At 43.9% G+C, this 26,459-nt stretch overlaps 1 protein-coding gene across 1 annotated transcript in view; it reads right to left on the reverse strand.

Annotated features, from left to right (window-relative positions):
- The window catches only part of RIPK4 (receptor interacting serine/threonine kinase 4), a 30,976-nt gene extending 4,944 nt beyond the window's left edge, over positions 1 to 26,032 (reverse strand). The window contains exons 1-6 of the mRNA XM_075850999.1: positions 25,799 to 26,032; positions 12,219 to 12,510; positions 5,998 to 6,146; positions 4,924 to 4,973; positions 4,281 to 4,439; positions 1,300 to 1,406 (exon numbers count right to left, since the gene is read on the reverse strand). Of these exons, the coding sequence (XP_075707114.1) occupies positions 1,300 to 1,406; positions 4,281 to 4,439; positions 4,924 to 4,973; positions 5,998 to 6,146; positions 12,219 to 12,510; positions 25,799 to 25,980 (939 nt within the window). The 5' untranslated portion in view covers positions 25,981 to 26,032. The remainder of the gene's footprint in view (positions 1 to 1,299; positions 1,407 to 4,280; positions 4,440 to 4,923; positions 4,974 to 5,997; positions 6,147 to 12,218; positions 12,511 to 25,798) is intronic.
- Positions 26,033 to 26,459: the final 427 nt, after the last annotated feature.

Consider the following 26,459-nt stretch of genomic DNA (forward strand, 5'->3'; position numbering starts at 1 on the left):
CTCCTGTAGAGTGTCAGCTCTTATGGGCAGGGACCTCTCTCCTGTAGAGTGTCAGCTCTTATGGGCAGGGACCTCTCTCCTGTAGAGTGTCAGCTCTTATGGGCAGGGACCTCTCTCCTGTAGAGTGTCAGCTCTTATGGGCAGGGACCTCTCTCCTGTAGAGTGTCAGCTCTTATGGGCAGGGACCTCTCTCCTGTAGAGTGTCAGCTCTTATGGGCAGGGACCTCTCTCCTGTAGAGTGTCAGCTCTTATGGGCAGGGACCTCTCTCCTGTAGAGTGTCAGCTCTTATGGGCAGGGACCTCTCTCCTGTAGAGTGTCAGCTCTTATGGGCAGGGACCTCTCTCCTGTAGAGTGTCAGCTCTTATGGGCAGGGACCTCTCTCCTGTAGAGTGTCAGCTCTTATGGGCAGGGACCTCTCTCCTGTAGAGTGTCAGCTCTTATGGGCAGGGACCTCTCTCCTGTAGAGTGTCAGCTCTTATGGGCAGGGACCTCTCTCCTGTAGAGTGTCAGCTCTTATGGGCAGGGACCTCTCTCCTGTAGAGTGTCAGCTCTTATGGGCAGGGACCTCTCTCCTGTAGAGTGTCAGCTCTTATGGGCAGGGACCTCTCTCCTGTAGAGTGTCAGCTCTTATGGGCAGGGACCTCTCTCCTGTAGAGTGTCAGCTCTTATGGGCAGGGACCTCTCTCCTGTAGAGTGTCAGCTCTTATGGGCAGGGACCTCTCTCCTGTAGAGTGTCAGCTCTTATGGGCAGGGACCTCTCTCCTGTAGAGTGTCAGCTCTTATGGGCAGGGACCTCTCTCCTGTAGAGTGTCAGCTCTTATGGGCAGGGACCTCTCTCCTGTAGAGTGTCAGCTCTTATGGGCAGGGACCTCTCTCCTGTAGAGTGTCAGCTCTTATGGGCAGGGACCTCTCTCCTGTAGAGTGTCAGCTCTTATGGGCAGGGACCTCTCCCCTGTAGTGTCAGCTCTTATGGGCAGGGACCTCTCCCCTGTAGAGTGTCAGCTCTTATGGGCAGGGACCTCTCCCCTGTAGAGTGTCAGCTCTTATGGGCAGGGACCTCTCCCCTGTAGAGTGTCAGCTCTTATGGGCAGGGACCTCTCCCCTGTAGTGTCAGCTCTTATGGGCAGGGACCTCTCTCCAGTTAGTCATCCGATTGAAGAACACTACAGCCGGCCTCTCTTTAGTCTATATGACGGATAACAGAAAACAATAGACTGTACCCACCTGCACACCAAAGAGAAATATACCAAACCCAAGAACTATTGGCGATATAATAATATAATAGAATAATCACATACCTGCTCTTTGGTGTCTGCTGTTGCTTGGGCCACCGATTCTTGACCGGTCATTGAAATGGCCTCATCTTCATGTTTTGTACACAGCAACTCTGTCTCGGAGGTAATATCTAGTGGAAAAAAAAACAAGAAAAAAAAATGGTTCTTAAATTTCTCGTGACTATTATTTTTGCAGGATGCAGGCTGGTGCTATTGACCCTTGATCTATTATTACGGTAGTAACCAATAGTCTGCTGGTTGCCATTGTCCTCTACATACGACCTTGTGACTGGCAGCATAAAAGGGTATATACATTTTTGTAACCATTTTTTATTGCTCCATTGCAAATAACACTGCAGAAATTCTACCGTTTTGTGTCTGCAGCTCCTAAACAGGCACATGTCTCTCCATGGTAACAAACTACAAACAGACCCTGAAGTTATGGGTTACTTCAAATGGGTAGATGGAAAAGAATTAAAAAATAAAAATCAGACTGCACAGGGTTTGCTTGTAGTCTGTAATCATGGAGACACATAGGACTGCATAGGAGCTGTATACACAAAACGTAATTTTTTTAGGGGCATTAAAGTAATAAAAATGGTTGAAAAAGGTCTTGTGTGCGCAAAACTGGGCAGCTGTCCCTTCAGTATGTAAATGGCGGATTATCATTGTGTCGACCCCGTGAGTGCACTCCCCTCTATAGCATTGTGGATGGTCTACGTCCTGCTGGGTGCAGTAATGTTGCCTGCCCTGGTGTCAGGAATTGTTCTCTATTTTTAGGGTGACTAGAGAAAATGATGTTAGATCTGGAGAGAAAACAACTTTTCAGCCTGGCGGATCAGCACGGCCTTAAGAAACGGCAAGACTTTTAAAAGGCAAGTATTAAAACTTTAACTATTGCAACATGGACATTCCTGACACACAAGAGACGCACTGTCAGGACTTGCAGTTGTGGATCGTCCACATTCCGGAGTGTGAGAATCAGATACAAAAGTTCAACCTTAAAATCCCCGTGATAGATGAAAAAAATGCACAAAAAACAACAACAACGCTGTAACCGCATCCGGCAGGAACTAGATCTACAAATGTCTAAACTTTTAATCAACTCTGGAGGTCAGCGAAAGGAAGAGCCGCTTCCTTCTGGACGCCCGCCAGATCCATTTCTTTTTTTCTCTCAATGTAAAGAAACAGAAAAACACAGGGTGCGTAGACAATGTCATCGGAAATATCCAAGTAGTGCCCTGCCGGGACCTTCGCTCTCAATGTCACCACCATAGAACTACATTTCCCTGGAATCCTTGATGTGGACTCTGATTATTACTCTCGGTGTGCGTACACTAGGGGGCCAACAAAGGGTATGACAATGGGAGGCCAATTACACTTAAAAGGGAACCAGTCACCAGCATTTCACCTATTAAAATCGGCAATACCTGGTGGTAGTGGGTGAAGAATAATTTGTATGTAACCTATAATTGTCTTCTTAGTCGGCTCTGGAGCTTTAGTATTCCGTTTTTTAGTGTTCCAGCGCCGTATGTTAATGAGCATAAGAGTCATATCTTTGTTCGAAAAGAATCCTATCTTTATACCCCAAGCCTCTCAGAGTTAACCCCGCCTCCTTACTTTTGATTGACAGCTCATCGCCTTCCCCAACACACACGAAATCCCACGCTTGGGCATAGAGTTCCTGTTTCGGAGCGTGCGCACAATGGGACACCATAGCGGCGCATGCGCAGTAACTAGATTTGAGGCCCAGACGAGGCAGAGAATGGTGCTGGACCACACAAGACGGGCGCTTGCGCACTATCTCAGATGAGATTTTGGCGTTCAGGGCGGGCCAGTTTTCGGCGGTGGGCGGCATAAGAAGAGTAAGGAACGAGAATACCGGATTATTACCATAAAAGACCCAAAATGTTTTCAGACCGTTATTTACGGTCGGAGGAGGCGTTTAGGAGAGGGGATAACGGCAATGAACTTTTGACAGCAGCGGCCAGCGAGGGGTGGGGAGAGATCAATAGGTGAAATGCTGGTGACAGGTTCCCTTTAACGCAGGGGTCCTCTTACAAGGTCCGACATAGGATGTATAAACGAGGGCTGATTGACAAGGCGGCTGGTTGATCGGCGGTCATTTGCTCCTTTCACAAGGGGCTATGTATGGGGACGAGCACTTGTTACTACGATTGCTCGTCCTCATACATTTCTATCATGTTGGCAGCGCGTCTCCCAGATGTGCTGCCGACATTGATAATATTTCTTGATGCATAAACGATACGATCAGCCGATGATCGAGCATTTGCTCGTTCATCCGCCGATCGTTGCTCTGTTTACTCAAGACAGTGATCGGGAATAAGCGTTCATATGAACGCTCGTTTGCCCCATAATTGGGCCGTGTAAAACGGCCTTAAGACATATAGGGGAGGGGAGAAGAGGACCCATCGATATGTAGGGTGAGAAGGGAACTGGGAAATCAAGGCTGCAGGCTTGAAAAATGGCTGAAATAAATCACTGGGTGCCCATTGGATACATCCTATGTAGGTGCATAATTAAATGCATAGAGCAGTTCTCTTGCATAGCGACTCTACTCACTAGAATATATATATATATATCTAATGGAGACCCTGCTATTACTTTGTGTGTTGACGTGCAAATAGTGAGGTACCCACTAAAGGGGTTCTCTGATCAAGAGCAGGTTGAAGCCGGCCCGACGTTCAGTTGATGGCCGCAGGTCTGGCTTCAGAACCCCCCAGTGATCAGATGTGATTGCCGAAAGAAGCTGCAGTCAGTCATACATTTCCACTACAGCGGCCACTACTGGAGAAATTTAATATTGCACGCTAGCCAATGTAAAACATGGACAGGTCGGGTCCTCCAAAAGAAAGATCCCCCCTTTATTAGCCGGAGCAAAGAAATGCTAAAAGAGAGGGGTTACCAAGTGGGGACGCTCCACTATAATGTCCACGTGGCTATAATAGGGCATATAGAACAGGTTGTCTTGAGGAGTCACCTACCTTGAAATGTTGGCCTTTTGTTGGGCTTGTCCTGCCAGCATTGGTGCATCAGTTTGATCATATTGTCACATTGTTGGGGTCGAGCTCTCGGTATCGGAGATAAGTCCGGTCGCAAACCACTTCCAACTTTGACCATAATATGCAAAATATTTTTCTCATCTGCAAAGTGTGAAAAAAATAAAAATAAATAAAATGTAAAAAAAATTACAAAAAAAAAAAACAAGAACTTTACACAAATTATCACGGCCTGTCAAGCATTCCCCCTGCCTACGCACAACACTTAAATCATCACGCACAGCCTGGAAGCGCTATGTGCCTCAGCTTGTTGCATCGGGAAAGTGCTGACTATGTGCAGGGTGTCGCTCGCCACAACTAGATCAGTGTGAGTTTTTTTAGATACAAAAAATTAGCAACAAATGCAAATGAAACCCTCTAAACAATAATAAAAGGGTTGGATGACAACAGAAAAAAACACAAAAAAAAAAAAACACACAACACAACAGCGCCCCCCTTGTCCAAAGGCCATTAAAGTGAATAGGACTGAGCTGCAATACCAGACAGAGCCATTGGACAAGAGTGTGTATATACACACACTGCACATTGCGGGCTGCTTTCTGTATAGGTTATCAATCTAATGTCTTACCTGCAAAAGGTTTCTGCTGTGTAAGGATTCCCCAAACAACAATTGCAAAACTGGAGAAAGAAGAAAAACATAATTACACTCCTAGAAATCGAAAACGTCCTCAAAAACACTGCGTAAGACATGGGCTGGCTCTGCCAGTAGCCACTAGATTGAGAAGTACAACATTTTTGGAACGTAAGGGCCCCCAAGGTCTACAAAAAAAACTGCTCGGTGAACTATAAATTGTATTAAAACTTAAATCACTGTCTGCAGCGTCGATTTGTCTGGCAAAATTACAGAAACTATTACGTAAACCCAACGGAACCTATAAAAGTCCATGGGTTCGGTCGGGTGAGAGATTGGCGTCGGTCATTTGACAAATCCGGCGCTTCCGTTAATCTGTTCCTACGCTGGAACAGAGTAAAGGAAAGTCTAGCGCAGATGTGAACAGTTAATAGTTCTACGACTTTCTAACAGATTTGTGTTTCAATTCCTCGCCACCAGAAAGTGGTAGAACATTTCATTTACATAAAGTCCCATTTGCTGCACATGAAGAACTTCACTTGTAGAGATTTCTGTGATTGATATTATAGCACTGAAACCTGTGGCTACTCTGTGTCCCCATGACAGACCTTCCTGTCCGATGATCTGCTAGTACAGCCTCATCATAGGGACATTCTTTGGATCCAAATCACCACCCACATCAATGTCCACATACTTACTAGCTTTAGTAGAGGTAATTAGTATCTTGACATTTATGCGGGTGGTGATTCGGATCCACGCAACGTCCCTAAGATAAGGCTGGACTGTAATAATAAAGGACAGGAAGTGTTGTCATGTGGAGACTCCGATGAGCTGACTGATTCAGGCCTGTAACTTCAGTCAACCATGACTCCAAGCAAGACGTGTAGATGAAAAAAAATGGGAGCTCATTGCAATTATCTGGACAATTTGGAAGATTTATTTTTAGTTGAAGGGGGGGGGGGCCTTTAAAGTAGACGCTGCCAAAATACCAATGTGACGTAATAACTATATAATGCCATCAAAATGTATGCGGAGCAGAAGACGTCAAAGTCGCCTGCTGGTGGTACTAACCTGTATACATCGTGCTTGGTGTCAAAGCTTTTGTTCTTCTCCTTGAAACGCTCAGGTGGGAGGTAGGCGATGGTCCCACAGATCCCATCCAAGCTCAACTCATGGGAATTAGACAAGCCGTTCCACTTGGCAAGTCCAAAATCGGATATCTAGAAAAAAAACAAAAACAGACCAAGATAAGAACGAGTACAACAAAGAAGAACATCCAGTAACTCAAAATTAGTCGTACCAAGTACCCCAACAGAGAGCACGCCATATCTCAGCTTCCTGCCCCCTGCGAGGTTGACATTGGGGTTTAAAAGATGCTCTGTACATTTAACGGGGGTTGTTCAGGATTAGAAAAACATGGCTGAATTTTTCCAAAAACAGCCTGTCCATGGGTTGTGCCTTCTGTTGCAGCTCAGCTCAATTGAAGTGAATGGATCGGAGCTGTAATACCACACATAACCAGGTGTGGCACTCTTTTTGGAAAAAGAGCACAACCTCTTTAATAAATATTGAAAGATGCATACGACCATGCCCATCTACCTAACCCACCTTCATGGATGAGGTATATATATTTAAACTACCACCCACTTAATCGAGGGCTACCAAATCTGTTTATATTACCACTATAGATGTTGCCAATGTATGGAGGAACATCTGGGTAGAGGTGTAGCCTGAAGTTTGGGCACCTGGGTACAAAAGTTATATTACCCAACCACCACTGAGGCTCGTATGATAAGTCTTGGCACTTCTCTGCCAGGCTATGAATGCCAGGCTATGAATGCCCACTGCTCCCCTCCCTAATGTTAGGGAAATTTCCCTAATTTCCTTCACATCCCAATTCCATGTCACAAGAGCTATTTTTGTAAATTGCTCTACCAGAAGAATAAGTTCCAAGACAAACTAATTTGAAGCCATGTCTACACGGGTGTGACAACAAGGTGAGATTGGCAAAATAGGAAAAAACTGGCAATTTATAAAGGGATTGTCTAGGATTACAAAAAATTGGCTGCTTTCTTCCAAAAACAGCACCCACCTGACCTGTCCATGGGTTGTGAATGTAATAGCAACTCGGCTCCATTGAAGGGACTAGACTGGACGGGGTGGCCCTGTTTTTGGAAGAAGACAGTCATGTTTTTGTAAACCTGGAGAACCCCTTGAAAACATTAGCTCTCCAAATAGAAAATAACCCCACGCCTCCAACATATGAAGGTTTCTTCCTTGTCCATCTTCTGTCCCTGATCTCTGTGCTCTTTCGGCCTAGCTCGAAAACTTTCATACCCAATACTTCTAACAACACCGAAAAAGGCCATACTTACAAATGGACACAGCCAGGTCTGAAACGCTGATGAAGGCGAGTGAGCAGGTGCTTTAAATAATAATAGCCACTCCCAAGAAATAATAAATGAATAGTGTATGTGCAAGTGTAATAATGTGAGTGAAATATAGGGGGCAGTAATGAGTAAAGTGCCTAAAAAATAAATAAAATAAATGAATAATGGGATGCAAGTGTGTGAAACATGGAGGAATAGTGTGTAAGTCATGAGGCGCAACGTAACCAGCCAGGTAGAAGCCTATTTGTGACGCCTTGATAATTCATAGAGCGGGCTACCCTGCTTGCTAGGCCAAACAACAACACACCATGCTCTCCCAGCATCATGACTTACACACTATTCCTCCATGTTTCACACACTTGCATCCCATTATTCATTTATTTTATTTATTTTTTAGGCACTTTACTCATTACTGCCCCCTATATTTCACTCACATTATTACACTTGCACATACACTATTCATTTATTATTTCTTACTACACATCCCATGCACCACATACCACTCCCCTCAAGACTAGTGGGAGTGGCTATTATTATTTAAAGCACCTGCTCACTCGCCTTCATCAGCGTTTCAGACCTGGCTGTGTCCATTTGTAAGTATGGCCTTTTTCGGTGTTGTTGCATAAATGTCCTTGTTTTTATCTGTTTTGTCTGTACATCAGGAGCTTTTCGCTCCAGTTAGGGACTCGCAAGTCTGGGGATCCTTGTCGTGGATTGCGAGCTTGCGTCCTTTTGGCCAAAATGATCACTAATACCCCAGGTATTTTTCATTATTACTTATATTCGCTTCTTTTGGACACAGCCGGGTCTTTGATGCTGGGAGAGCATGGTGTGTTGTTGTTTGGCCTAGCAAGCAGGGTAGCCCGCTCTATGAATTATCAAGGCGTCACAAATAGGCTTCTACCTGGCTGGTTACGTTGCGCCTCATGACTTACACACTATTCCTCCATGTTTCACACACTTGCATCCCATTATTCATTTATTTTATTTATTTTTTAGGCACTTTACTCATTACTGCCCCCTATATTTCACTCACATTATTACACTTGCACATACACTATTCATTTATTATTTCTTACTACACATCCCATGCACCACACACCACTCCCCTCAAGACTAGTGGGAGTGGCTATTATTATTTAAAGCACCTGCTCACTATCCTTCATCAGCGTTTCAGATCTGGCTGTGTCCATTTGTAAGTATGGCCTTTTTCGGTGTTGTTGCATAAATGTCCTTGTTTTTATCTGTTTTCCCAATACTTCTAATAATAAAGATTGGTTGGTTCTCAGTCAGGCATAAATGCAGCGCCACATTGTGATTTTATTTTTTTTACAAGTATGGGCCGAGAAGAGGGAAACGGGCAACAAAAGACATTGCATCTCCTTGCCTTTTTACGAGGTAAATTTTTGACATTTATTTTACATCAAAAATAGATTTGGGACAGATTTTTTTTGGGGTGTAGACGTCTCAAGGTTCCAAAAAGTTCATCATGGCCAATCCCCTTTAGTCCTGAAAGGGTTTTCTGCCCATGATCGTCAGCAAAGTTTAATGAAAACGAGAATTTGGTGCACATGTAAAAAAATTAAATAGGTACGAGGATCTCACCCAGCCATATTTGAGAATTTGGTTACTATCGGATCCACGTACTCCGTTAATGTCTAGGGGGCGAAGTTGTGACTAACAGTGCTCTGAGGACAATTGTGTGCCAAGTGTGGTTGTCACTTTGCGTAACCTACACAGCAACGAAGGGGAAGGTAGCTGGAAAGATGAACAAGCCATGCTTGTAAAATGTTGAATGCAAAACCCATCAAAAACCAACCAGTTTCAAGCCCAGAAATGATTTTAAGGAGTTGTGCGCTTTGGAAATCTCTACTTGTTAGAAGGGTTCCTTGAAAATAAGCTGATCACAAAGTGTCTTCCTGCTGGGACCCCCAGTGATCAGCTATAATCTGTGGGGAAAGCAGGCACTAAGTGTTCGATTTTCCTGCAGCACCCCCACAGGGGAAATGAAGCATTACAGTGTCCATTCATATCAATGTGTTGCCTGTGTAACACAGGACAGGTCTTCCATAGCAAGAAACGCTTTTTGGAACGGATCTCCACTCTGGCCAAGAGATGAGGATGCTGAACAGAGGACCCCCCTATATTAACTGCCAATTCCCTAATAGGGGGCATGCAAATGGATTTTTTTAGAGGCAAACGCCTCGAAGGTTACATCTACCGACGAATGGTGTATCTAGGTATGAACATTATACTGGTGCATGATAAAAGTATGTAAAGCACAGGTAAAAGAAGAACTGCGGGGACAAGATGGGGTTAAAGTATCAAACTTTCTGAGAAGCTGACATTAGACATTGCCCTCACTACTTGTGGTGACTCATTAAACGGTTATGACAAAGAATGATAATTTTACGGTGCTAAAGAGCATTCCAACCATACCGATGTAGTTATAAAACATAGCTCCTGCCAGCACAGTGTTACATAAAACCCTCAAAACCCCCAAAAAAGAAAAAGAACTATCACTGTAGTGCGAATACTGAAGACACAAAGATTTCCAAGAGCTCTTCACCGTGTCTAGAACATACACACAAGCAGTCAATCAGTGGTGTCATGGCTGCCACAACACATCCGGTTCTTATGCCGAGGGAGCCAAATTGGTAATGGTCAACCGTGAACTTCAACAGTGGCTTGAATGGTGCTAACCTGCAATAAAAGACACAGCCCAAGAACAAGCGAGGTGGCAGATTCCAAATCTAGGACAACCCCTTTAACTCCACTCACACACCAGTTTTACCCCCCGCTTGATCTGCCAGTCCGTAGAACTTTTTTTCCCAGCTTATCCTCATCTAATGGGCAGTCCCCTGGGTTGCATGGAGTAACTACACGTGACTGCGATAGGGATAACCTGGTGAAAAGTAGGGACACTCAGAAGAGCAGCCCTCGGAAATACTTATAGGGTCTCGCCCAATCATCTGAGGTAGAGGAAGTTTGAGGAATGGAGATCCAGGCATAAAATTATGGTCATCGTTCTTTTAGCCATAATGGACTCAATAAATAGTCGGGGTCCAAAAGGTTGAATTTATGGACAGAAAATCATTGACCACCCCGATCAATGTGGTGGTCTGTGGTAATGCTGTAAACCAGTGGTGACCAAATCTGGTCCTCAAGATCGATCCACAGTGCTTGTTCTTCACTGATGAAAATCCACAGCATGGCCTGAATTCTGCATGGAGATTTCCTACTACATGTGGAAGGGGCTTTCAAAGCACCATCCACATGTGTTGTACTATAAATTGGCACAACAAATCTACGACATTTGGACATATCCTTATGGATGTCGATGAGGTCTGGCCCACCACCACTATAGGCGTCATGAGCCATAAAACGCTCAGGAGCCATTTAAGCTTTCCTAGCGGCCTGGAAGTAGAAACTTCGACATTGCCATCAATAGGAAACAGCCCGCATAGATAGACGTCAGTAGAGAACTTCCAGGAGGATTGGGCTTTGGCCATTTCTTGACCAGAACACCTTTGATGAAGCTTCAGGTCAACGAGACTCCAAGGCTGCGTGGAATGTGTAGAAGAAAGGGACATAAAACCCAATACATTAAAACAACCTGAAGACACTAAGTCCAGACAAACTCAACTAGTAAAAGAGGGGACGTAACTCAGCCACTTTGAACAACCCCCGTTAAGCAAATTCTTCTCCCAACAATGGGCGGATACCAGGAGGAAGATAAATAAATTACTTAGTCTTCACCATTGAAATAATTGGGCCTGTCCATTTAATCAATAGACATATTAGGTCCTCCGGGCCAGGAGCTATTTTTGTAATGGATTTTTACTCTGTATAAGGGGAAGATCACTTCCATACTCCAGAATAGGGCATATGGGAATGGGTTGCCGAAAATAGACATTCCCTTTAAAGCAACCCTTCGGTCAAAATGATAAATGTGATGGGGTATATGGAGTAATAATATATAATGTCCTCTAGCTGTGCCCCTCTGCCATTTAGGGTCCCCTCTGTGTTGTCTCAAAGCGGCCACAGCGCTTCACAGAGTCTAAGACACTCCCTCTGTTCACGAATTAGTCAAAATGGCTCATGTGAGCAGCTCTGGCCAATCCGAGAACAGTGGGAGTGTCACAAACTCTAGCCGAAGAAGCAATGTAGCCATTTTGGCACAGCATAGAAGGGACCGTAAAACAGCACATCCATGGCAGAGGGGCACAACTGGAGAGAATCAGATATTACTCCATATAGACCATCATATTTAACACGTCCCGGGACCGGAGGGTCGCTTTAAATAACTCAAAGTACAATATATACATTTTCTTGAGGTTCACACGTAGTCTCGGCAGGGACAGCTAGGCTGTTACTCACAAGTGCATATTTACCATCTCTGTAGTTGCTATAGGGTTGATTTAGAAGGGGCTTCTCATGTCAAGTTGACCCCAGCTACCATCCCAATGGGCATTTTGAACAGGGGCGTAACTTAAAGCTCCTGGGCCCCTCACCAACCATGTGCCATTTATAATATTGGTGTCTTCTTATACGGCGCAGGGGCTTTTGGCCTGGGTACGACTGCAACTTTTGTACCCCCTATAGCCTCACCCCAGATGGTGAACAAACGATGGTCCCCTTGTCCTCCAATGTTGGCCAAATAGGGAGGGAGAAACTTGGTAAGGTGGTAAAGTGCCATGCCTTCCACTGTCCCAGGCTGAAGGTAAAATTAAGACACCACGACGAGCAGGCCCTTATTTCGATTTTTGCCATGGGGCCAAGCCATCGCTACATAGGCTCCTGGTTAGGGTGGAGACATCCCGAGTTATGTCATGCAATCTTTGAAAATATTTTAAGAAGCATCGTATTCCCAAACATGTGTAAGAAATATCAAACCCATACCTTGACGTGGTAATGTCCATCCAGCAGGATATTTGCTGGCTTCAGGTCAAGATGAAGAAGAGGAGGGTTCATGCAATGGAGGAAGTTCATCCCTACCGCGGTCTCATGAATAATCCTAAACCTCAAGTCCCATGGCAGGCGTTCGGAAGCCAAGAGCTTCTCCAGAGATCCAGTCTCCATATATTCCATGACGAGACCAACTGGGTCACTGCAGATCCCGTACACTGGTAAGATGCAACGAAATTTAGCCATCTCCATCTTCTTGGCCTCTTCAACCAGCTCGATACGTTCTCTGTGGAGGAATGAGACCAGAGGTCAGTTGTGCACGGAAATATATCAATTCTATACATTTTGGGGGATTTTTTTGGTTTTCCTGTCCAACCTGACGCCGATATATATTTGCCTCCCCCAACCTGAAAAGCCTATCTTGCATTTAACCACATATGGAAGTTAAATAATAAGTTCACTGTCCCTTTAACTGCGGCAGGGCCGGATCAATTGTAAAATAAATCCTTATTATTGGCAGCATGTGCCAACACACCAGTTGTACATCCTGCATTATGTTCCCATAGGTGTATCTACAATCATCTTCAAAGCACACGGCTCTTTAAATATTCATCAGGCAGGTAGGGCAGGAGAAAAAAGTAACTTGGTGATCCACCCAAACACTTTCTCCCAACCTGCAGATTATCTGACAGCAGTGTGTATATATAATGCTACAATCCCTTTTTAAAAAGACTTTTCCCTTGATAATATACTTATTAGAGGGAATCCTGCATCTGGGACCCCGGCGATCAGCTGCAATCTGTAAGAGAGTCTGGCAGCAAGTGCTCAATTTCCCTGCAGCGACACCACAGGGGAAATGAAGTATTACACCATACTCAATAAAATCAATTAGTTGCCTGTATAATTCACAAGCATGTCGGGTCCTCCAGAACAAGACACTTTTTGTAGCTACTATTCATTCCGGTTTATAAATAAGGATCCTGAATGGAGGACCCCGCTGTCTATTAACCCTTATTAAAAAATAAAGCTCATAAAAACAGTTTTGTTATAATTTAATATCTGTCTTTAGGGAAGCCGAGTGAAAACCAACCAAGCTGCCATTGCGGCTTGTCATCCAGCTTTCTTAGACTCCTGAACAGTAATTCTGCTGCCATCTTGCTGTAGTACTTAGCAATGTCTTCATACAGAAGTCTGGGAAAGCTGGGTGCCAATAAACTTTAAAGCGCTATTGCCATCTCAAAAACGACTCTTTGTGTAACTCCCATAGACGTGGATCGAAAAATCTGCCCACATGCTCGGCCATCTCTCCATTCGTTCGCCTGGTGCAAAAAAAAAAAATAATATGTCCGAAAAGGTTAAAAATTGGATGTTCCCCAACTCAACAAGATCATGTGGAGATTATTGACCCTTACAGGGACCTTCCAAGTTCTGCAGCTCCATCTAGATGCTCGGAAACATCTAGTAATCTTATTAGGTGGAACGAATAGGAGATCAAGTGACCATTACAGAACCACTAGAAGGAGACAATGGGATGAAACCGGATAGATTGCACGGCTCTCAGAGTCACCGACCCATATACAGTTACTGGAAGTCTGCACACGCACAAAGACGTCATATGAAGCTCCAGGGGCGCGAAGCGAATACTAGGGTCCCCCGCTGGCCTGGGCCATTTATAACACGGTTATACTCTTATGGGGCAAAGGGAACTCTGCCCCCCCCCCCAGGTATTAGGGCCAAGTTTGACTGTATCCCGGGGTGTAACTCTAGGGGGTGCAGAGGTTTCAGTTGCACCCGGGCCATGTAGCCTAATGGGGCCCAACGGTCCCTTAACCATATAGAAGGACACCAGTACTATTAGGCCTTGTTCACATGGCGCTAAAAAAAAAAGAAAAAAACAACGACGTGCAAATGCGTCAAAAACGCAAGTACAGGCGTTTTTGGCACTGTTTTGGCCGCGTAATTAGGACTTCCATTGACTAGGGGAATTAGGCACGCTTTACGTGCCAAGAATTGACCGGATGCTTTTTTTTAAAAATTTGTACGCAGCGCGTTTTTTTAAACACGTGAACGTAAAAAAAACGCAGCGTATGCACAGCACTGCGTTTTCCCATTGATGTCAATAGGAAACTTAAAGCATGCGTTTGACACGTTTTTTCGGTGCGTAAAAAAAACCAACACGCAACAACTATACGCCGTGTGAACAAGGCCTAAATGCCATATGAGGGTTGAGGATTTTTAAGTTACGCCTCCGCTGTAACCTCTGCACCCCCTATAGCTACAACCCTGAACATACACTTAGAGGGGCTGTCTTACCACAGATAACCCCTCTAAAGTGTGAGTCGACAGTTCCTGTCCCAAACTAGTTTCTCTGTCACACACTTTATAGGAAGTCATTTGGACTAGCAGTTTACTAGGGAGTGCGGGAGGAAATTTGACAACCTACAATCAACAATGGATGCCAAGGACTTGTAGTGTGACAACCCAATACACATAGAAGACTGCGGTTGTTAGGGAGTGTCTCCATAGCAACCACAATGACTGTCACATGACTCAGCTCTGCTTTAATTTTGCAGTGTGGGTGGAATGGTGGTCGCTTGGCAACAGTAATTTCCCCTCTCAGGCTGCAATATTAATCAGATTTTTTTTAAATAAAAACTTGCTGAAAAACCATTATTCCAGTAGGCTCATTCCGACGAGCGTGTATCACGCCCACGTGACGGCCTCATGTATTTCAATTAGGCCGTCCACAAGACCGTTGTTTCAAAGCAGCGTGTGAAGGGTCCGTGAAAAAATAAGACATGTACCGCACGGGTACAACTCGGACGTGACGGACTCCTTAGCGGAACCCTACACTCCCCTATTTAAGTTAAGGTTTTCTGTCAGGCATCAATTATAAACAAAAACCACGATGTAAGTGTGAACAGAGTTTTAACCAGGCTGAAGACAAAAATTATTTTTATATATATATATATTTTTTTTTTTTCAAGGGACGGTCTTTTATTACTTTTAAATACTCCACGCGCGCCAATGCAGATATTAGGTCCGGCTTTCAAGACTGGATATATTACGCAACTGCATTATAAGCAATTCCAATATATAAACGCATTTCGCATATCACAACCTTTCCAAACTGCAGCAATTTGGGTCAGAGAAGAGAGCAGCGGCGTGGAATATAAAGCCCCCGATGCTGCTCTCTTGCATTCGCTTGTTTGGCAAATTTTGGTAATCGTTATAAATTAGGGAATTCTAATACACAATGCGACAATACAATTCCCTAATACAAAGGAGGAGGTAGCCCACGCGTCTGGTGGGGGACGCTTTGTTGCAGTGTTTTGTTTTTTTAATTATTTCTTTTTTTTTTAAATACAATAGTTCACATCCCATCCATCACTGGGACAGTCCCTGCAATCCATTGTTCTGTGATTACATCTGAAAGGGACTAAGGAAGTGTGCAAATCCAGTTAATGCAATAAAAACGGAAGAAAATATCTGTAAGGCTTCGTTCACATATCCATCATAATGGAGTCCTGACTGAAACAACCGGAAACCATAGGTTTCCATTTCCATTACTACTGACTTCAATGGTGACGGAGCCGGTACCTATGGTTTCCGTTTGTTTCGGTCAGGGTCCCGATCTGACAGAAAGCTCCGAAGGAACGTCAGAACGGTACCCTGACGCAGATGTGAACGAAGCCTAACCGGTTTCCACTATCATGCCGCTGATCTCTACCACTCCTTACCTATCATCTGTACAAGATGACGTCACTGCAATGGTATAGCCAATCACCGCCTCTTAAAGGGATGTCATCATGGCTGAAACGTCATAGTGATGGGCCTTAATTGGCAGCTGCGATCCTGTGACATCATATCATAGCGTACAGCTGATAAAGCACTGGTAGGGATCCGTGGAGCGAGTACGGCACAGAATCACTAAAGTAAGTTTAATACTTGAATTTATTTTTAGCCATAGTAAAGCTTATTTTTTTATGGCGCGCTCTACATTTCCAACACCTCTGCTTGCTGTCAGTGAATGGGAACATTACATTATTTTTTGCATCCCGAGGCTGAAAACCTGTGCAGACCGAAGGGCTTGTCCACACGTATCGGAATTGCTGCATATTTTCCGTCCGGAATTGCGGACGGTAAATACGCAATAGAATACAGTAGCAGCAAAGTGGGTGAGATTTAACAAATCTCATCTAGACACTGCGTAACATTGCCGAGCAGAAATTGACCTCCGGTGAGTATTTTTCGTACTGCAGCATGTGAATTCCTGCTGTGGAAAGTGGACTGAATTGCTGCGTTTTCAGAGGCAATATCACCATCTCCCAGCAATGAAAACGCAGCAAAATCTTCATTCTTTGCAGTCACAAACGCAGGAAATGGTGCAGTTTTTCCGCAGCGGAATTTCTGCTAGTTTCTGCGGATTTGCTGAAAAAATTGTCTGCAACAAATCCGTTATGTGTGGACAAGCCCTGAAACTTCTAACAGCTGAATGTTTGCCACAACTGTATCCACTCCCGGCTTTTTATTCATGGTGAATGCTCTGAACTTCAGACTGATACGTTGTAGCAATCTATCAAGACAGGAGGGAGATGTGCGCTGCGGATAGATTTCGCTCACTGGATACAATCGCAACAAGCCCTAATTGAACCAAAACATACATTTTTATCAGCCGACACTCGGACCTTGTTGTGTGAAATAGAGCCTTCCGCCTCATGCACACGACCATGTGTGCCGTCCGAGTCCCGTCAGCGATCCGAAGTTAGGACATGTTCTATCTTTCCTCGGATCAGACACTGACTATTTTTCATGGACCCGATTGACCCGTTAAAGTGAATGGGTCCGTGAAGACTATCGGGTGCCACTCGGATGCGGTCAAAAACAGCCCGAGTGGCACAACGGTCGTGTGCATGAGGCATTAGGCTATGTTCACATCTGCATCCGACGGAACAGAGCCCTGACTGACACAAATTGAAACCACAGGTCGATTTCAATGGTGACGGATCCGGTGCCAATGGTTTCAGTTGGTCTGCGTTGCGCATGGGTTCCGTCGTTTTGACGGGATGAATACCGTAGTCCGTTCCGATGGAAAGCTCAGTCGGAACGGAGTCCTGACGCAGATGTGAATGAAGCCTCAGCTTCATCTACATAAAACAGGAAAACCCCTTTGATATCCTGTGGTGCGTCTAAACTAAAACCAGACCCCCACTTACCTCCCCAGCCCCCTGCTGGGCATTGTCACAGTTCATCCCTGTATTATTATGCACCCGGCACACAAATCTACATTATAATAAGGACATTTAAATAGCCCTTGTGGTTCACGCAGCAGATTAGCACATTGCATGTCAACGTAAGATTTATGAGGGAATTTGTAGGGTGTGACTTGGGGGACAGGTGAACCCTTCCCCTCCTCCTGTGCTCGGAGCCACACGCATCATTCATCTGTGAGAAACAAGTCCAGGCAGCCGTCACCTCCACTATAGGAAGCTGCACAGATCAGGTGTATATGGGATTGATAAACAACAAATAGGGAACGCTGTTCGAGGCCATACAATATTTAACCAGCAGTTTCTTATTATATGAATGATCACGGTAATGACGGGGAAGGGGTAACTGGGCAGATACCAGGGCCCACTGGGCTTGTGGGGCCCAGGGCAATATGGGTAAGCATGCTCTACTCTTGCCAAGCAAAGGGTGACGGAGACAAGGGGTGCGCTGGTGACTGTCCCACTACTTTTTACATGTTGCAAATGATCACATTAAAATTGTTGAGAAATCTTTTCCATCAATCGGACATTTGATCGGATTCTAGGAAAGCTCGTGCTGCGTCACCCCTTTTTCCCGTCAGACTCCGAAACTGCCCAATGAGGCGTCCCCTGCTCCCAAAGGAACAGCTTGAAGATTGTGGGTCCTGGCGCAACACATCCCACTGTTATATGCCACTGTGTCTACTCCTCTTTACCACCAGCAGTATTGTAAAGGAGTTTGAGCATTGGCAGGAACCAGGCCCCAAGGGTGAGTGACTGCATACTCAACCACCGTCTTCTAGAGCAACACCACTCCCAGTTCTTGTATTATGCCACTCTGGAGAAACTGGGAAGGGGCATTTTGTGAAGCGCGTCGTATGCCCTATGATCTTGGTCCGGTCTGCAGAGCTTGTAGACAGTGGCAAGATCGAGCGACGTTCAACATGAGTACCATAGACAACCACTGAAAACAGACACGTGAGCAATTACACGAACAGCAAAAAGGATGGAGATAAGCGGCATCATATACGTCACTTTTATCCTCCCTAATGTAAGGGACGTGCACTCATATCCAATCCACGTGTATATTTAAAAGTGAAATCAGGGGAGGTAACCCACAAACAAAATCATAACAGCGACTACTTATTGAGAAGTTCTCCAACTTTCTGATATGCTTTGCATCCCAATTCCACAACATTTTCAAGATCTCTGCTTACTGTCGGTGAACGGGAAAATTGTATTTTACACCCAGAGGCCGCAACCCATGTAGACCTACACTACCGTTCAAAAGTTTAGGGTCACTTCGAAATTTCCTTATTTTTGCAAGAAAAGCACTGTTTTTTTCAATGAAGATAACATTAAACTAATCAGAAATACACTCTATACATTGTTAATGTGGTAAATGACTATTCTAGCTGCAAACGTCTGGTTTTTAATGCAATATCTACATAGGTGTATAGAGGCCCATTTCCAGCAACCATCACTCCAGTGTTCTAATGGTACATTGTGTTTGCTAACTGTGTTAGAAGGCTAATGGATGATTAGAAAACACTTGAAACCCCTTGTGCAATTATGTTAGCACCGCTGTAAACAGTTTGGCTGTTTAGAGGAGCTATAAAACTGACCTTCCTTTGAGCTAGTTGAGAATCTGGAGCATTACATTTGTGGGTTCGATTAAACTCTCAAAATGGCTAGAAAAAGAGACCTTTCATGTGAAACTCGACAGTCTATTCTTGTTCTTAGAAATGAAGGCTATTCCATGCGAGAAATTGCCAAGAAACTGAAGATTTCCTACAACAGTGTGTACTACTCCCTTCAGAGGACAGCACAAACAGGCTCTAACCAGAGTAGAAAGAGAAGTGGGAGGCCCCGCTGCACAACTGAGCAACAAGGCAAGTACATTAGAGTCTCTAGTTTGAGAAATAGACGCCTCACAGGTCCTCAACTGGCAGCGTCATTAAATAGTACCCGCAAAACGCCAGTGTCAACGTCTACAGTGAAGGGGCGACTCCGAGATGCTGGCCTTCAGGGCAGAGTGGCAAAGAAAAAGCCATATCTGAGACTGGCTAATAAAAGAAAAGATTAATATGGGCAAAAGCACACAGACATTGGACAGAGGAAGATTGGAAAAAAGTGTTCTGGACAGACGAATCGAAGTTTGAGGTGTTTGGATCACACAGAAGAACATTTGTGAGACGCAGAACAACTGAAAAGATGCTGGAAGAGTGTCTGACGCCATCTGTCAAGCATGGTGGAGGTCATGTGATGGTCTGGGGTTGCTTTGGTGCTGGTAAAGTGGGAGATTTGTACAAGGTAAAAGGGATTTTGAATAAGGAAGGCTATCACTCCATTTTGCAACGCCATGCCATACCCTGTGGACAGCGCTTGATTGGAGCCAATTTCATCCTACAACAGGACAATGACACAAAGCACCTCCAAATGATGCAAGAACTATTTAGGGAAGAAGCAGGCAGCTGGTATTCTATCTGTAATGGAGTGGCCAGCGCAGTCACCAGATCTCAACCCCATAGAGCTGTTGTGGGAGCAGCTTGACCGTATGGTACGCAACAAGTGCCCATCAAGCCAATCCAACTTGTGGGAGGGGCTTCTGGAAGCATGGGGTGAAATTTATCCCGATCACCTCAGCAAATTAACAGCTAGAATGCCAAAGGTCTGCAATGCTGGAATTGCTGCAAATGGAGCGACCAAAGCAAAGTGTGAAGGAGAAAATTATTATTTCAAATAAAAATCATTATTTCTAACCTTGTCAATGTCTTGACTATATTTTCTAGTAATTTTGCAACTCATTTGATAAATATAAGTGTGAGTTTTCATGGAAAACACAAAATTGTCTGGGTGACCCCAAACTTTTGACCGGTAGTGTATTTTATTACAATTGTATCCAGTTTGGACAATGCTCTGTGAGCTAAATACGTCACAAACCTCTCTTCGGTCCTGATGCTTTGTTACAATGTATCAGTGCAGGTGACATGTATCAGCCTGGAGTCCATTATGGCCGCCAATAGGTAAGCATATTACAGGCGGTCACCCATCTATGCTCGCTAATACCTAAAACAAGACAGTACAGAGACAGATGCAAAATCGCTCCCCAGGGATCACATATTAAAAAAAAAAAAAAAAAATGAAGAACACATGAAAGCCTTGCAGGGAATTTGGCAATGCTTCGGGGCACTCGCAAATCTCAAAATGACTTAATTGGCTCAGGAGAATATGAGCCGCGGCTTGCAAAGAGAAAAATACTTCTAATTATGTTCTTAAAGACATGAAGGGATCTGGAGTTTGGAAGAAAAGATGTAAATACAACGTAGATGTTGCTCCTCCTTCTAGAAGACGAAAAAAAAATACACGCAAAGCAGCGATGGGGCCTGTGCCTACACGCGCGGTCTAATCCGACACCCTCCTTATTGGATACTCGCATGGAGAACACTTTTACAGCAACGAGACATGCGTAAAGTGTATCCAACTTATGTATCCGAGTGCTCTCTATAGTAGTGCTCATGTATAGTAATCAGAGATCTCTATGCAAGTGCAGCTCCCCTTTACAGGGCCATATTTGCCCTACGAGCAGGGCCCGAAACGTATTTTGTTAAAAGGTCGTATTTTAGTATCTGTTTTATGTTCACACGCTGTGTTTTCAGGCGTATTTCGGTGCGTAAACGCCTCGAAATACGCCTGAAGAAACGGTAGCTGAACGCCTACAAACATCTGCCTATTCAAATCAATGGGAAAAATGGTGTTATGTTCATCCAGTCTTTTTAAGCTGCTGTTCTTAAAAAAAAAAATGGCACGTAAAAAAAAGTAGCTTCACTTCATGAGCTGTTTTTCATCGTGTCAATAGAAAAACAGCTCCAAAAAGTCTAGGAAAAAAACGCCTAAAAACTAAATAAAAATAAACAGCTCTGTAGTTTTCAGCCGTTTTTACTTGAATGTGTGAACATACGGTAGGTACCCTTATGCTTGCAATACCCGAACCCCCGCACGGTTCTGCTGAATGGTGATCTAAGTTTGGTTCAGAAGAAAAGGGGTGGGGGGGGGGGGGGTATAACTTATGAAAAAAGTATTAAAGGGGGTTTTACACAGAACGATTATGGTGCAGACCAGCGTTCTAGGAACGCTCGTTGCTGATAATTGTCCTGTGTAAACAGGGGAACGATCAGCAGATGAACGAGCAAACGCTGGATCATCCGCTGGTCGTATCGTTTTAAAAAAGTAAAAGATTGTCGTTGTCGGCAGCACATCTTGGTGTGTAAACAGGGGGACGCGCTGCCGACATAATAATGGATGGGGACGAGCGATCGGAGTAACGACCACTGGTCCCCATTCATAGCTCCGTGTGACAGGAGCAAACGAGCGCCAATCAACGATGTCTCGTTGATCGGCACTCGCTGCACCGACCGAGTGTCGGCCGGTGTAAAAGTGCCTTAAGACAATGAGGATAAATTCACACCTCCAGTTAGGTTATGTTCACACGGCTTATTTTTGGCCGTTTTTCAGGCCGTAAAATCTGAAGAACGCCTCCAAACATCCGCCCACTGATTTAAATGGGAAAAACGGCATTCTGTTCCAACGGGCCGCTTTTTTTATGCAGCCGTTTTGAAAAACGGCCGCGTAAAAAAAAACTGCCGCGAATAGTGCATGTCACTTCTTGAGCCGTTTTTGGAGCAGTTTTTCATTGACTATAGAAAAACAGCTCCAAAAACGGCTGAAAATCAGAAGCGGTTTTCCCTTGAAGACAGTTCGGTATTTTCAGACGTTTTTTGAGTTTGCGTGTGCACATACCCTTGTAGTGTGGCACCGCGTACTGAACCGCGAAAAAAAAACACGCATGTCAATAGATGCAATTTTTTACACGTGGTTTTACGGCGCTTGATGTGCGTTTAATATTTCCCTATTGACTTCAAGCTAACATCTGTCCGTAGCTTTTTATTTATTTTGCCGCAAAAAAAAAACAAACACAGGAAAAACGTGACAAAAAAAACGCTGCCTGTTAAGCCACTCTACTAATGGTACATTCCATGTGAGTGTCTTGAAGGTTGCAGAGCTAGGCGACAACTCCCTATGGGCATCATACGGGCTGCCATTGGTGGTTGCCACCCAACATCTGTGTGACTAGAGACACAAGAGGATGACTCAAGGGGCTTATACTTCCCGAGAATTTTCGGAACATTTCCTTTAAAAGACACAGGCCTTACTTATCAAAATTGCCTAAGAGAAAATATGGCCTCGTTGCCCATAGCAACCAATCACAGTGCCACTTATTTTTTGCACTGCTCAGGACAAATGAAAGCTGTATTGTGATTGGTTGCTATGCACAACTGGTTCATTTTTACTTAGGTAGTTTTGATAAATGGGGCCCAATGAGTGGAGCAGTTACGCCTAGCAACCAATTAGGCTGCATCTTTCATTCAAAAAAGGACCTCTGTAAAATGAGAGCTGGTATCTGATTGGTTGCTATGGGCAACTGCTTTATATACACTGAGCTAAATCTCTTCTATGGGAGATATAGAAGGTGTCGTAATGTGTCATGTCCGGTCACCTTCTGACCTCATTCACAATCATGTTCGGCATTAATGACGTCATTGACAAGCATGGGACTATTTTGGGGCCACACATCAGCCAATTATCCAATGACTGTTATGAATCATCTTGGTATTTGCGGCCGCCATTACACATTGGGCATCTATGCAGCGCTCATATTGTATCAGTCACCTTCAGTATCAGGGTTGATGAAGTAAAGGCCGGTTTCACATAGCCGTAATAAGGCTTCGCTCACATGTGCGCTAGGGCTCCGTTCCGACAGAGCTTTTCGGCAGAATGGAGCACTGACAGACACAAACGGAAACCATAGGTTTGTCACCATTGATTTCAATGGTGACGGATCCGGTGGGAATGGTTTCCATTTGTTTCTGTTGTGCCAGGGTTCTGTCGTTTTGACGGAATCAATAGCGTAGTTTTGACGGAACGGAGCCCTGACGCAGATGTAAACGAAGCCTTAGTCTGCGCATGTGCAGAGAGAAAAATCCGTTAAACGTTACGGATACAAACGGATGGCATATCAGTTTGTACCCGTCATCCGTTGACTTCAATGTTAAAAAAAACCTGAAAGCTCCGTTCTGTCAGTTTTCAGTCGTTTTTTACGGAAACAATTGCACAGCAGACCACGGTATTTCTCCTCTCAAAAAAAAAGCGGAAACCTAACGGAACGGAGCTGAACTGATGCAAAAATAAAACCCATGGAAATCTATGTTTTTTTTAAAATGGAAACTGATACGCTAGAACGGAAGCCACAACGCAGATGTGAACGCAGCCTTAGGTCATTCAAGTACGATAGGTGGGGGTCAGACCATCGGGACCACAGAACACAGGCGTCCAGCAGAGCACAGGCGTCCAGCAGAACACAGGCGTCCAGCAGTAATAAACAATCAGTGTCGGCGCAGTGATATTTAACACTTGCAAGAGCTCAATTACCAATGAATTCTTGTAAAAGAGATATATATATATATATATATATATATATATATATACACACACACACACACACACACACACACATATATATTCCAGGTGTGTCAGGAACCACTAGTCTCAGCATGCCCTGGGGCGAAACATGGATACAAGGACATGAATACAGTCCCAGGGATTTCGTAATCACTTAATATTCATCTTCACTCTAATACATAAAGAAATAAATCAAATCCGCACCCACAGAATATCCACCCGGTTTTTTTGGGTTGATTTTTTTTAATTTTTTATTGTGTTATGACGAACACAAAAAAATATATATCATATATATACACACACACAGTTTTTTTTCCAATGTAAAGCCAAATTTATAATAATTGCAATGTAAAAAAAAAAAAAAAAAAAAAAAAAAAAAATCTGTGAAGATGAAAAAAATATGTATTTCAAAAAATACAAGTGTAAAAAGATGTAAGTCTAAAGTCATAATTAAAAAAAAAATAGGAAATTATAATATGTAGAAAAACAATGTTAAATATATAAATACATAAATTGTAAAGATGACTATAAACACACACGTAACAGATATACAAAAAAGATTAAAAAAAATGATATTTGCAAAAAAAAAAAAAAAAAGCAATCATTTATATTTTTTGTATTAGAAATTTTATAAAAGTTTAGGTTTTTATTTCACAAATCCAATATCAGAAACACGAGCAGGTACATGTGACCGGTGACCGCCTCTCACGTACAGACAAACATGTTTTGACCTTGGTCGTGACAGGTAGATAAAAATAGAAAGCGACTAAAGGGCACTAGAAAGCGAACGTTTAAAATCATCATCTCGCCCATGTATACAAACCTGGCAATGTAATTATAAATCGACTGATGTAGTAGAGCTGAGTTTGTCATTTGGCAAAACTCAAGGTGATATTACAATTGGTGGTTTTACATAGAACTGCAAGTCAATTTAATGAGTGATTTTAATCCTCAGTGACCACAACGCGCCAAATAAATAGTTGAATGACAAATTCAGCTCTGCTACATATACGTGTCACATGCTGCCAAAAATGGACTTTGACTTTGCGCAGACCTGGATATTTACCTTCATTACATGACAGCAAAAACTGACTCAATCCTGGGAAAATCATTTAAAGCTACAGCTGGACGGCTACTTCAGCCCCATAGGGTTGTCTCCAGGTGCTGCTGTGACCTTAATGTTACACCAACAGTTACAATAAAATCTATGGAAAACATACTGCGAAATATTCCGGGACTCTAAACGATCTCCTGTGCGATCACAATGAATTGTACCAAGTGACAAACTCAGCTCTACTACATCTGTACAGGTTCACAACAGATCCATAACACTCCAAACAAACAGAATCTTTGCTGACAACCAACAAGGCCCTTAAAGGGCCCTTTACCTGCACTTCTACATAACCCGGAGTGATAATCAATCGCTGATTATTGATCGCACACAATCGTCACCAGCGATCGCTTCTACCCGGGCAATTTATCGACCACATTCCTATAATTGCTCAATGTAAATGTTTCTTATAATAAAAATCAACAATCCTATAGGCTCCTTACATTATTTCTGTCCTCCAGCTCAGCGCAAATCCCACCAAGCACCCCCTAAGCAGCACCCCCACAGAGCCGCCTCCACTCCCTGCCCAAGCTGTACGCTACAATGTTTCTTTTTTGCAGACACAATGTAACATTGTAAAACAGCCTCAACGCGATTCCCTAAATGACGCAAGCGCCAAACGCAACTACAAAAGGGCGAGAAATGTTAACCCTTTAGCTGCCACTTATCATCTAAACCCCCTAAATAGGACTTACTTCTCATCCACATGCAGGCTGGGGGGACACTTGATGGCCAGCCATGTTTTCCAGGAGATGTGCTTCACCTTATAGACATGTCCAAACCCTCCAGATCCTATTTTCTCCCAGCCACAAAACTCTTTGGAGTCAAAGGTCCTGAGTAGCCCCATGTCCCATGGGGAAGAGGCCTCCTTGTCCATGGTGCTGCACCCTGTCTGCCCCTCAGTGGCAGCTCTGACTGTGAAGCCTGCAGCTCCCTGCCCAGGTGAATAAGGTGTGTTCATCACCCAGGAGCTGACATCATTTCCTGACTCTTTCTACCTTTAACTCCTCTAGGGCTAAGGGGGATTTTCAGGGAAATGATGCTGCCATCTAGTGGCGTAATAGTGCAACTACATCATCAATCACCCACCCTCTTGTTACATTGTAGCAAAGTCTTTTTCTAAATTCTAATCACTCCCATCATTGCATTAGATTTTTTTGTATTATTATAATTCATGTTTATTTTTTTTTAGATTGGGGGTTACACCAATTTCATAGGCAGCTGATTAACAATCCACACAAATATGGGAGAGAACATACAAACTCTATAGAGATGTCGACCCCTGGTCAGATTCAAACACAGGACCCCATCCGCAGCGGTGGTGTAGCTGGGGGGGGCATGTGCCCTGGTAAAGGG

The sequence above is a fragment of the Rhinoderma darwinii genome, chromosome 2, assembly GCF_050947455.1.
Source record: "Rhinoderma darwinii isolate aRhiDar2 chromosome 2, aRhiDar2.hap1, whole genome shotgun sequence".
Taxonomy (NCBI): domain Eukaryota; kingdom Metazoa; phylum Chordata; class Amphibia; order Anura; family Rhinodermatidae; genus Rhinoderma; species Rhinoderma darwinii.